This window comes from Mobula hypostoma, chromosome 27, assembly GCF_963921235.1.
Source record: "Mobula hypostoma chromosome 27, sMobHyp1.1, whole genome shotgun sequence".
NCBI lineage: Eukaryota > Metazoa > Chordata > Chondrichthyes > Myliobatiformes > Myliobatidae > Mobula > Mobula hypostoma.
In genome coordinates this window covers 21,974,344-21,988,466 of record NC_086123.1, presented here as the reverse complement: position 1 = coordinate 21,988,466, position 14,123 = coordinate 21,974,344, and the positions used below count along the sequence as shown (strand labels likewise).

Below are 14,123 nucleotides of genomic sequence, written 5' to 3'. Positions count from 1 at the left end.
CAATGTCCTTTCAATAGGACTCAAATCTGTGTTAAGGTTTTTACCATTTAGCATTCTTTCTCTCCTTTTAGAGTCCAAAGTAAATGATTTTAACATTGGTTTAACAATTAAATCCATTTGCCACTTTTTTTAACCACTCTTTTTTTTCAATTTAATCACAGCTTTGGAAATACAATATTTGCCAATTCCTCCCATCAGATCTAGGAAATGAATTGAGAGGAATGGTTGCTTTTCCCAAAAAAAAGTAGGGAAGGTCTGGCTCCTATTGAAGAAAATGAGAAACACCAGCAGTAATATATTTAACAGATTTTCCTACCTTGCGAACCATATGCTCTGCCTTCTGAAGATTGAAACTCCTGGCTGTAAATACAAGCTTACAGTTATTTTCTTTTATTTGCAGATTAAAACATATTTCTTACTTGGAATGCAAATAAGATGAAGCTTTAGCTTAAACAAAATAGGTGAGCAGTTTTAACTTATAAAAGTCTTTGGAGGTTTAAAGTATTTAAAGTAGTAAAGTAGCATTTAAGATAGTAAACCAGGTAGAACACACTTCATTTCCTCAGCTTTGTTAGCTAGTCACTATTTTAACTCACATATTCGGCTTCCTCAACCTAGGATTACTGGCCATTTGTTCCCTACTTCTGCTCATATCCACTGCTCGTCTAGAAATCCAGCATCACTTTCACTCACCTGATATTTACTTTCCTCTTCTGATCTTAAAAATTGTGAAAATCTAAGAATATATTTAAGGTAAAAATTCACTTATTCACAAATCCCATTTTACATATTTCAAAGCATTGGAGCAAAATATGTTTAATGGAAGTTGTAATTTTCTACATACTACAAATCCCATTAATTGGCAATATGTTTCTGCCATTATTTTAATTTTATGTTATAGAAAGTAAATGCAAAGAATGTCACTTATCCCACATTATTTTTTAATATCAGTGTTCCATATTTATAATTTTCTTGGTTGCTGTGATAGTCACATATAAAATATATAAATGAAATATTTGCCGCATGAAAACATTGCCGCATTGTCTTTTCACTTGCTCCAAACTGTTCAAGCTCAGAATTATCATTTACCCAACTAATGTGACAAAATTCATTGTAAAACTTAGTCACTTCTTTATCTTTCACTTTAAACCATGTGTAATCAAAATATCTACATGCACATAACTGATATCATAATCAGTGCAAAGGTCAACCATTTATCAATGTACAGGAGAAATATGGAAAGAAAATGAAGTAACACAACATTGCTTTATGGATACTCTATTCGGCATAGTTTGGACAATTTTAATGGCATTAGGCAGAAATGTATTGAGGAAGTTTCTATGAATCACCAAGCACTCCACTATAAGTAGTGATAATTATTTATAGATTGCAATTCACTTATTCAGGTACAAAGTGCAGACTTTGACTCATGGTATCAAAGGGAAATGCCTGCATTCAGCAGATCCCACGTACTTAAGTCCAAGATTTACATGACACATATATTTTTTTAAAAAGCTGTAGCTCTGCAGTAAAAACAGAACACATTGAATGCTTAGGAAGTCTGGCATGATCTGAAGAAAGAAAGAAAAATATCAACGTTAACATTTCTCTTTCCACAGATGCTGCCTAATCTGCTGAATATTTCCAGCATTATCTGTTTTCATTCCGGATGCACTGCAGGTCCAGAATGTATCCTGGAAGGCAAATGCTACTGAGTTTTCACACATTTTTAATATTTTTTGGGGTTTATATTTTTATTAAAAACTGATAAAACTTGACATCATCTTGGACAGAATGCGCAACTCTAACCCAGTGTAATCTCCTGTCAATCAGGCTATTCTTTGGGTGGGGCTCAGGCCAACTCTCAGCAACAGAGTGTCAGCTCAATTTTACCCACCTTACTGAAACGTGCTTTAGACTTTTATTCAATAATAAGTCATATAAGCATATCTACATCAATAAAGCACTTCATCATATCAAACCTGCTTTTCTCCATTTATTGCGTTTTTGGAATCCGAATCAGGATGGTGCATCCCTTGGAAACTGCAAGTGGAAGCACACCCACACGCTTGCTGCCTTTGTTCCTCGAGGTTTTGGTGGTGCTGTCAGAATAGCCAAGGCTAGTCACTGCAGTGCCTCTATAAATGACACGCATTGCGGCCACGTGCATTGGAAGTGGAGGGAATGATTGTTGAGGTGGTTTGATGAGGTACCACTCAAGTTCAAAGCACTGTACGTATGTCATATACAACCCTGAGATTCACTTTCTTGCAGGTATATGCAATAAATCCATAATAGAATAATAACTAAAACAGAATAATGACCATAATAGAATCGATGGATGACCACACCTACCGGGGTGTACAACTAGTGTGCAAATACAAAAATAAATAATAATAATAATAAATAAGCAATGAATATTGAGAACATGAGATGAAGAGTCCTTGAAAGTGAGCCCACATGTTGTAGTGATGGGGCAAGTGAAGTTGACTGAAGTGAGCCACTTTGTTCTGCGTGGATCAAATTTCTTGAGAAACATGGGAACTGTAACCATCCTACTGCAGATTGTTTCAGCAGACTCCTGAAACGTGCCTCGTAAACAGTAGAAAGACATTGATAAAGATGACCTGAATTTGCATTGTACCTTTAATTAAAAAGCTTCTTAATTTTTCATAAGCTCCCCAGACTCGCCCAGCTAATTCATGATACTTTTTCATCTGACCTGGTCTTCTGTTATGGTGGACTTCAACCTGTTTCCTAAAGCCCTACTGTATCTCAATCTCCTGCAGGTACCCATGCAGAAAAAAAAGATGTCTTTAATCAACTTGTTTTTTAATCACTTTAAGTACAACACCTGTCATTTTAGCAAATACAACAGTTACTCTTCACCCTCAGTCCAAAAGAGACCAGTTAATCTATTTCTGATGCAGCAGGTTGAAAAAGGCATGCAAACCAAGATGGTTTGTTCCTCTTTGATTCATACCATGAGAGCTTAAGCATTTAACTAATCAGGTAAATACAATGCCATCTTAACTAAAGTATAACGTGACATATTGTCAATGTGCATTGCTAAAGCAAATTGAGCATCTGCCAAACACGTTCAGTTAAAATTATCTACCAAATGCCTAATGTTGGGTTCAAGTACGAAAGCAGCCTACTTGATTAAATTGTGTAGTTGTTTTCTCACAATTTCTATAGATGCACCGTGGAGAGCATGCAAACTCGCGGTGTCACCGCCTGATATGGGGGTGTGGGGTGTGCTACTGCACAGAATCGAAATAAGCTGCAGGAAGTTGTAAATTTAGACAGCTCCATCATGGACACTAGCCCCCACATAGTATCCAGGACGCCTTCAAGGAGCGATGCTTCAAAAAAAAAAGGCAGCATTCATCACAAAGGACCCCCATCACCCAAGTTATGCCTTGTTCTCATTGCTACTGCCAGGAAGGAGGTACAGAAGCCTGAAGGCACGCACTCAGCAATTCAGGAACCGCTTCTTCCCCTCTTCCATCCGATTTCTGGACAGATATTGAACCCAGGAACACTACCTCACTACATTTTTATTTTTGCACTACTTGTTTAATGTAACTATATATTGTTTTTCCACTGTTTTTGCTCTATTATTAAGCATTGCGCTGCAGCCACAAAGTTAACAAATGTCACGACATATGCCGGTGATAACAACCCTGTTTCTGATTCTCATTGTGTAGATTGACTGAGTGACTGTGATTATGAATGGGGCAGTATGGCAGTGTTTGATGAATGGTTATCAATCAAGAAGCCCATAACACTCTCCTTAATTTCCATTTCAAAGAATATCAGAGAAAACAGAAGTGTGACACGCGTGCATTAGCGTGATGTGCAAGCGCTGCTGAAGGTTGATGAATGTGATGAAACCTTAAGGCAATGGTTTTCAAACTTATATTTTTAGGTGACCCTGTTTAACTAAATGGCTCATAGAAGAGGACACGATAATAATAATAATAATAATAGTAAGTTCTCTGGTCAGCAGGCTAGCACTTATTTGGAGGGGTGGAAATAATTAAGCATTTTTTAAACATCTCTCATCCTTCCTGTTCCCCTCCATATTGAAAAGTCACTGTCTTAAGGTCAACTATTGCAACTTTGTATGTACTATGCTATTAGCAATAGAAGTCAAGTGTAATAAATAGATGTTTGTGATAATAAACTACCTGGTACAGTCGCACCACACTCCAATCAACAATCAATCATACAAGTTGCATGCTAATTAGAAATAAGGGAGAAGACATTGTGCCTCTTGAGGTTCTGAAATTTGGTGAAGAGAAAATCCAATCACAAATTCATAATTTATCTCCATATCTAGGAAGACAAGGGCACAAAAGGGGAACTCAGATACCATTAATCATAAAAGAAAGAAAATGAATTCAATTACACTACTGTAATCAAAGTCATCACAGCAAGAAAGATCATTGCCAGGGTCTTCCTTGGTCACCTTCTTTCGGCAGCTGAAGAATTGTCCCTAATATTACAAAGCGGGTTCTATCCAGAGGCAAAAGGGCAGGGGGTCCATTACATATTAACTCCAAGAGAAATGCAGGAACAGGATACATGGCCTTTTTTTCCCACCTACCAATGTATTTAATCCGTCATACAAAGAGTGTTCAATTGCACGTGCAAATTTATCTCTGCTTCAGGTCTGCTTCATGGATTGCATGCAAGCAGTGAATTTCTCTAACAATGTCAGTGCAAGGTTGCATTGCGTCACTGCCCCAATCCCATCCTCAAACTTTTGCAGTGTAAAGCTACACCTCATCTTCAAAAAGCTGCTAAATGAAATAGAGCTAATCCTCAGGACAAATGGGAAACAGTTTAACCAACACTCAGTCCACCTCGAAGCCAAAATCATCCCAACAAATTGCAGCACCGTCTCAGGTAAACCTTGATTGCACTTCTGTTGCATGTATATCTTTCCATAAGAAGGGAAACCTGATCTACACACAATATCCATGTGCAGTTTTATTAGGGCCCTATTTAATTTCAGCAATCAACACCAACATAGTGTTAGTCTTCTTAGGTGCTTACTGTACTGCAGATTGCTTTAAAATGATTCCTGGAACAGGATAATCAAACCTCTCTGAATAGCAATACTTTACAAATTCTCGCCCTTTAGAAAATACTCCATGTAGATGACCTTGCATTTTTCTACGTTATTTGCAATCTGCCACATCCTTTCACTGAGCCAGCCTACATCCTCCTCGTAATCCACAATCTCACTCATTCGTCATGGCTTCCGAAGCCAAAATGACTTTTCTTTTTATTTCCTGTCTGTTGTCCATTACTACAACCAACCAGTTCATTATCCCAATCCAATCCTCTAGTTTTGTTAAATAATCTCTTAGTTGGCACTTTACCTGTATTTGCATATATAGCTTATCCATTTATTGTCCATCAATTCTGATTAAACCTCAGAAAACCATAAGCAGATCTGTCAAACCAATTTCCTTTTCATAAATGTATGTAAACTCTGCCCAATCATATTTTTAAATTTCTGAAGGTTCCAATTATTGTCACAGTTTTGTACTGTTGCTGTTACACAAATAGGAGGGAGAATGAAAATCTGGTTAGGTGGGGACACAACGACAGTGTCAGCAAAACCAAAGAGCTGATTACTGACTGCAGGAGGAAGAAGTCAAAAGTCCATAAACTAGCTTTCATTTGGGGATCAGTGGAGAGAGTCAGTAACTTTAAATTCCTTGGTATTAACATACAAGAGAAACTGTCCTGGGACCAGCAATTAAGTGTCATCACAAAGAAGGCATAACAGTGCCTCTACTTTCTTGAAAGTTTGTATAGTGTCACCAAAAACTTTGACTAACTTCAATAGGTGCACATTGGAGAATGTCCTAGCAGGTTGTATCACTGCCTGGCATGGAAACACCAAAGTCCAAACATGGGGGGAGAAGAACTACAGTAATTGGAAGGTACAGCCCAGTCCATCACAGGTAAAGTCTTCCCCACCATTGAATATATTTACTGTACATGGAGCCATTATCAAAGACCACTGCCATACAGACCATGCCCTCTTCTCACTACTACCATTGGGCAAGAGGTACGGGACCTTTATTCCCACACCTGGAATAGTTACTACTCTGCAACTACCAGGCTCCTGAACTGGCATGGGTAACTTCGTTCACTACTCTGAACTGATTCTACAACCTACTGATTCATTTATAAGGACTTTTTTAACAACTCATATTCTCAGTATTATATGTCTTGCACATTGATTGTTTGCCAGACTCATCTGTTACTTCCATTTTTTTGTAAAGTGTATTGTATTTCTTTTTTCCTGTAAATGCCTGGAAGAAAATTAATCTCAAGGTAGTGTATGGTAACGTATACATACTTTGATAAGTTTACTTTGTACTTTTGAACTTTGAACTTGTTTTCTGGCTATAGGACTATACAAAAGCAAGTTATGTTCCAATAACTTTTCCAAAAAATGGTAAAGATGTAGTGGCAATTGAAATATTATGCAAAGTACAAGTTTATATTCCAATAATGTTGATTATATTCATTGGGTTGTGCTTAGCTCTAACACTTAGTAAGATTTTAGCTATTTAATTAGTTATTAGAATCTCGGTAGTTAATGAAAAATCTAGATGACAAACATATATTGATGTGACCTGCAAAATCACGCAACTGACAGAAATGCTGAACAAGCAGATTTGTTAGCATTGCATTGAAAAGTGCCCTGTAAACCCACACAAATGATTCAGTGGCCTTCAACTATAAGGCTTGCAATAGTGTCAAAAGAATTTTCTATACAGTCCACAATAATAACAATACCTCACAGTAAAATAGACTGATTGTCAATGAAACACAGTCTGGTATTCTCCAATGTTGGCAAACCATTTAAAAAAAGCAAATATTTAAGTAGGTTGGCTAAAATTAACTAACATAATGGGATAAATTATGATGACGAGTCATTTAGACTTTTAGAGATTATAAAACAAAGTGTTTGAATTGCCTAGAACCTGAGAAAGCAAGTTGAGCCCGACTCTGCTAACACTTCTAGCCTTTTTGTTTCTGAATTATGTGGATGCTGATCCATATTTTCCCTGAGCATGATAAAGTATTGATAGTTTATCCAGCACCACATACAGCACGAGGAGAACAGTCTCACAGCTTAGGCTGGGGCCTCTCGGTTGGTTATTTTTTGAATTCTTGGTGTACTGTACACTTTGGTGAAAACTAAATCTATGCACAAATCTATGCGCAAAGCACGGGAAAACAAGAAGGAAAGAAACAGCATAATTTGCTATTTTTAATATATTTGCTAAAAGTCGGCACCTCTAAGCCATCGCAGCAGGAAGTGGTCATCCTGAACAGGAAGATTGGGCAAGATATCTTGAATATTCTCTCGGAACTGTAAACATAGAGAAAAAAATATATAATCAGACCGATATCATATTTATAACTGTAAGTCCAAATGCACAACAATCAGCAGTATGTAGTGTTTGCTAATACATGCAGAACTTAAAGTGTAGGACAAACAACAGCAATGCTTCACAAGTACTTGGCCCTGTAATATAGCTAATTCCATTAAACAGCATGCAGATAGGATCTCTTAAGCTTTGATAAATTGTTTTCTATCCACACCATAAAAAGTTCTGTGTACACACTGTGCACACTCACCTCTGTTTGGCAAGCACCACAAATATTTGGAATCAAAAAAAAAGTGCTCTATCACGGCCCTTAAGAAATATAGAACTTAGCGTAAACTGATGATGTCTACATGTATTGTATTTGTTACCATATGTAAAACAACAGTCATTAATGTGTTTCTGACTATTTGAAGAAGGCGTCTAAGTAAAACATTGGAATCTTAAATTAATTATAATTAAGCACAAACCAGTTTGTTACAGTGAAAGACTAATGAAGATAAACTAGTGAGCGCAGATTTGTGAGAAGATTAAAGTCCAAATATTTCAGTACACATGCAAATTTAATTACAAATTAGATTAATTCCTATATGTTTTTGGGACATTTGTTATGGCTGGAGGGTGCATTTTCAAAATGTTCATATGACCTTCAGTTCAATGAAGAATTAGCTCTATTGCATAAAATTACATGCTGATTTTCTGATACAGAAAACAGTTATAAAGTAAAAGGAGGTCAGGTAATATTTATGGAAAGAAAAACAGTGATTGTTTCAAGTCAATTGTGTATTTAATATTTCAGTAACATTTGAGTAATATTGTAAATATATTGTTTGATTAAGCATTCTTTGTTGTTTACATAATTCATTACAGATTATATGTAAAAGCACGTGAACGACATACGTCATTATGCCATCACGTCATAAATGCACGTGTCACTAAAGTGATAAAAGAAGTACACATGAATTTCCCAGCTCCGCGTTTTTCTTTCAACTAGTTTTATGTTTTGGAGTTACAAAACTTAACAGCAATGAGCTTCTGACAGAACATTGAAAATTGAGCAAGTTGGTTAAAATTGTTGAGCATCAATGTTAATGCTAATAATTATTAGTGATAATAATAAATAAAATTGATCAAACAAAAACTGATGACCTCCTCTATTCGAAAACTACACTTTCACATTTTGTTATTTGGAATTTAAATCAGTCCAGATACTTCTGAATGATCAACATTTCTTCCACGCTAGTTGAAATTTCAGATACTTTTTGGCTTATGGCATACATGGGCAAGACTGTAATGATGGGCTGTGCATGGAAAGGAAGCACCACCCAGATGCTGTGAGTATGCTCCAGGTACTCTAAGCTGATGCCTTGAAGAAGTATAGGATGGACTGTATGCAGTATATACTCATTCAGCACAAGCTCTAGGAGTTTTCAAGGCTGAGATGAAAACAAAAATGTTTCTTTCCCAACACTATCATCTCTCACCAAGATCAGCATAAATGGGTTCCTTCAGCCAATTTTGTATATTTTGTTCAAGCCGATCTCCATGATTTCCAGGAGTTGCCAATGGGTAGAGTTCACATTTTGCTTTTCTTCACAACTACACTATCTTGTCACACAATTAAATGGAACTCTACTGCCCAGAAATCACTGTGGTAGAGATACTCGCGATATTATAAATGCAGCTATTGTACTTGTCTGATATTGTACTTATACAGTAAAACTGCATTTAGGTCCAGAAAAGTGTTGGGCTGAAAACACATCTTACCATGGCAACTGCAAATTGAAATTCAAATAATTAAATAAATCTGGAATGAAAAAACTGATTTTAGAACTGTTGGCTGTGAAATCTTTTGGGTTGTGCCATCTGATTTACTAAGATTTAAAGAAAAGGAAGTCTGTCGTTTCCACAACAGAGTGGTTAACTCTTTGATGGACCTCATTAGCTCCTTTATCACCCAAAGGGTATTTCATGACAGATAATAAATTTTGGCCCTGCTGGAAAATTGTAAGTGAATTAAAATGCTGGAAATGTGAATTATAGTTGTGTCATGTATGAAAAAAAAGCACCAAGCAGTGTTCATTTGGGAAAGGCCAAGTGTGCTTTTTGTGTTTTGCTCTTTGTGAATTCTACCGCATAGAGGGACAATATCACAATTGTAAGTTTGCTTGGAAACCTAATGCTATTCTTCCAACTATGGATGAACGTTGTTGCCATGCCATAGGTGCTGAATACAATAACCTCCCGCAGTTATGGTCAACTACATAAAGCAAGCAGAGTAAGTGGTAGTGAGTATGGGAATCAGAGAGTAAAGATCAGATGAACATGTGCCTATTGCTTTAGTCACCTGGATCAGTGGGACCCAGTTCAAAAGTTCATAGTTCAAAGTAAATTGTATTATCAAAGTACATACAGTTGAAGTCATCAGTTTACATACACTTAGGTTGAATTCATTAAAACTCATTGTTTAACCGCTCCACAGGTTTCATATTAGCAAACTATAGTTTTGGCAAGACGTTGAGGACATCTACTTTCTGCATGACACAAGTAATTTTTCCAACAATTGTTTACAGACAGATTATTTCACTTTTAATTGACTGTATCACAATTTCAGTGGGTCAGAAGTTTACAAACAAAATCAAAAGAAAACAGCCAAGACCTCAGAAAAAAAAAATTGTGGACCTCCACAAGTCTGGTTCATCCCTGGGAGCAATTTCCAAATGCCTGAAGGTACCACGTTCATCTGTACAAACAATAGTACGCAAGTATAAACACTATGGGATCGCGCAGCCGTCATACCGCTCAGGAAGGAGACGCATTCTGTCTCCTAGAGATGAACGTACTTTGGCGCGAAAAGTGCAAGTCAATCCCAGAACAACAGCAAAGGACCTTGTGAAGATGCTGGAGGAAACAGGTAGACAAGTATCTATACCCACAGTAAAACGAGTCCTATAGCGACATAACCTGAAAGGCTGCTCATCAAGGAAGAAGCCACTGCTCTAAAGCCGCCATAAAAAGGCCAGACTACAGTTTGCAAGTGCACATGGGAACAAAGATTTTACTTTTTGGACAAATGTCCTCTGGTCTGATGAAACAAAAATTGAACTGTTTGGCCATAATGACCATTGTTAAGTTTGAAGGAAAAAGGGTGAGGCTTGCAAGCTGAAGAACACCACCCCAACTGTAAAGCATGGGGGTGGCAGCATCATGTTGTGGGGGTGCTTTGCTGCAGGAGGGACTGGTGCACTTCACAAAATACATGGCATTATGAGGAAGGAAAATTATGTGGATATATTGAAGCAACATCTCAAGACATCAGCCAGGAAGTTAAAGCTCGGTCGCAAATGGGTCTTCCAAATGGACAATGACCCCAAGCATACCTCCAAAGTTGCAGCAAAATTGCTTAAGGACAACAAAGTCAAAGTATTGGAGTGGCCATCACAAAGCCCTGACCTCAATCCAATAAAAAATTTGTGGGCAGAACTGAAAAAGCATTTGCGAGCAAGGAGGCCTACAAACCTGACTCAGTTACACCAGTTCTGTCTGGAGGAATGGAACAAAATTCCAGCAACTTACTGTGAGAAGCTTGTGGAAGGCTACCCAAAACGTTTGACCCAAGTTAAACAATTTAAAGGCAATGCTACCAGATACTGACAAAGTGTATGTGAACTTCTAACAGTGTGATGAAAGAAATAAAAGCTGAATAAAATCATTCTCTCTACTATTATTCTGACATGTCACATTCTTAAAATAAAGTAGTGATCCTAACTAAAGTGATCCTAGGACAGGGAATGTTTTCTAGGTTTAAATGTCAGGAATTGTGAAAAACTGAGTTTAAATGTATTTGGCTAAAGACTATGTAAACTTCTGACTTCAACTGTATATACCACCATATACAACCCTAAGATTCTCTGCAATTATCTGCAAATCTGTAGAATAAGAACTATAACAGGATCAATGAAAGATCAGCTAGGTGTAGAAGACAACAGTCTGTGCAAATGCAAATATACAGTAATAAATAACTAGAACATGAGATAACAAGATAAAGTGTCTTTAAAGCAAGATCATTGCTTGTGGAACAGCTCAATGGATGGGCTAGTGAGTGTAGCTATCCCCTTTTGTTCTAGAGCCTGGTTCTTGAAACTCCTGGTGTGGGTGCTGAGGCTCTTGTCCCTTCCACTTGGAAGCAGCAATGGGAAAAGAACATGGTCTGCTTGGTGTGGACCTTTGATGATGGATGTTGCTTTCCTATGGCAGCATCTCATGTAGGTGTGCTCAACAACTGGAGGGCTTTACCCATGATTTACCGGGTCAAATCCACTACGTTTTGTAGGATTTTCCCTTCAAAGACATGGCTGTTTCCGTACCAGTAAAGACAGGACGGGTTGCATCTGAACAAAAATGGGACTAATGCCCCAAGAGGGAGATTTGCTAGTACTGTCGGGAGAAGTTCAAACAACTTGGTTGGGGGAATGGGCCAGAGGAGAGATGTAAAGTTGAGGAGATGGAGCAGTCAGAAATGGAAATTAAATTCAGTCCAGTAGTCAGGGCAGTCGTGGGGCTGATAAGACTTACGGGAGAAATGCAAGACTAAATTGCATTTATTTTAATGCAAGCAGTCTGATGAATAAATAAGGCAGAGATTGTTAACCAGCACATGGGTAGAATTTAGGAACAAAAAGGGAGGCCAGGTACCTAATAGAGGAGTAGATGGAGGAACAGTTACATAGATGAATTAGAGAGATGCAAGTACGATTCAAGTAATAGTGGGTTTCAATATTGATTTTCAGTGTCAGAGGGGATGGAATTTTTAAACTACATCCAGGAAAGGTATTTGAGCCAGAACACAGACCAAAAGAAGGGCTAATATTCCCAGGACAGAAATTGGGAGTCCATTGGAAGCTGTAGGGCATGGCAGAGAGATGTCTCTGCCACTGCTCCGCCAACAGATGTACCAGGGCTAAGGGAATGAAACGTCACCGTCATTGAGCTGGCTAATGGGGCCAGCTGGTGGCCTAATGGCATCAGCACTGGACTTCACGGCAGATGAGTGCAAACCCAGCCGGGTCCCAACCTGGGCAGCAGCAATATCTGCGCGGAAGAAAGGCCTGGCAATCTGCTTCCGTATCTTGCTGTGAAAACCATGAGGTCACGAAGAATCAGACTCGACTGAACGACTGAACAACACCAAAACCTGGCTAATGAGCCTGCAGCTGACCCAAGGGCACTAATGGAGGTGCAGCAAGCAGCAATGCCAATCAGGAATCAACGTCCCGTAAATCTCATTGACCAAATCGTAGAAATTATAGCCAGTGAGAGAGTTTATCTGAGACAGCGACTATAGCTCAAACACTTTAAGTTAGTTATGGGACAAGATAAGGATCATTTAAAACTAAGGGCCTGGTTTGTGGAAGGCTGTTTGCCAAATAAAAAGGTAGAACCCGGCAAAAGTAGATTGGGGAAAGCTATCTGCAGCAAGGTCTACACTGACAGGTGGAGAGCATTTATATGCAAAACTACGAAAATTCAAGGCCAATGTGCTCCCAGAAAGATGAAAATACAGGGAGCCCTAGACATCAAAGAATATCAAAATCTGGAAAACGAAATATTTGGAAGCATACAACAGGAATGAGAACTGAAAACAGAGGAGGCCCTTCATGAGAACACGAACTTAATAAAAGGTCAGGGCAGCAAACAGGGTGCATGAATTATCATATTGAACAGAATTAAGAAAAAGTACAAAGAAAGGTATAATTAAGGCCAAATTGGGTAAACAGAGAATAAGAAGGGCCCATTAGAGACCAAAACAATAATCTGTGTGTAGTGTTCAGAAGACATACTTTAGGTGAAGTTGTAAATGAATACCTGTCATGTTTACTCACTATGAAGAAACATAATGCAACTTGAGAATTCAGTGACAGGAAGAGTGAAATTCAAAACATTACCATCAAAGAGGAGGTATTAGGTGTCTGGCATGCTTAAAGGTTGCTAAGTCCCCAGGGCAGGGGTAGAGATTTTGTGGGCCCTGATGGAAAATTTTAAATCTTTGCTGGACACAGATCTCAAATGACTAGAGGATATCAAATGTACTACACTTATTCTAGAAGGGCCCCACAGACAAGTCTGGTAACTACAGGCCTGTGAGCCCAACATCAGTGCTAAGGCAGTTATTAGAAATAGTCTGTGGCACAGGATTAATCCACACATGGAAAGACAGAGTTAATTGATTATAGTCAGCATGGTTGAGCTATGGGTAGATCCTGTCTGACAAAGTTGACTGAATTTTTTGAAAAGCTAACAAATTAAATTGATAATGCAGTTGAAAGCATACATAGACATAAGTAAAGTCTTTGACAAGATCCCATAAGAGGCTGGTTACAGTCATTCTGAGACCGAACAGATTTGATACTGCTTCCCCATATCAGCTGGTGGAAATCTTGCTAGTAAATCAAAAGGTTGCCGCTCAGTGCGGTATGCTCAGAGGTGAAAGAAATGAAGTCCACCCTACTTTTTCAGCTAGACAGAAAAGTCCAGGACAATATCTTAAAGAACAAGAGTTATCCTTTGTTTCCTGTCTAATACTATCCCTATTTCTTATTTAATAATTTCCCACTCTGGATCAATAAAATATTTACTATTGTTATTATTTTATCATTGCTAAAATAGTCTATTTTAAAAGAAGCCATTTTAAAATTCACC

The 14,123-nt window shown here is 38.0% G+C and overlaps 1 protein-coding gene across 1 annotated transcript in view; it reads right to left on the bottom strand.

Annotated features, from left to right (window-relative positions):
• Nucleotides 1-14,123, bottom strand: part of LOC134338420 (SEC14-like protein 2) — a 63,106-nt gene that overhangs the window by 41,462 nt on the left and 7,521 nt on the right. The window contains exons 3-4 of the mRNA XM_063034224.1: nucleotides 7,333-7,408; nucleotides 317-360 (exon numbers count right to left, since the gene is read on the bottom strand). Coding sequence (XP_062890294.1) covers nucleotides 317-360; nucleotides 7,333-7,408 — 120 coding nt within the window. The remainder of the gene's footprint in view (nucleotides 1-316; nucleotides 361-7,332; nucleotides 7,409-14,123) is intronic.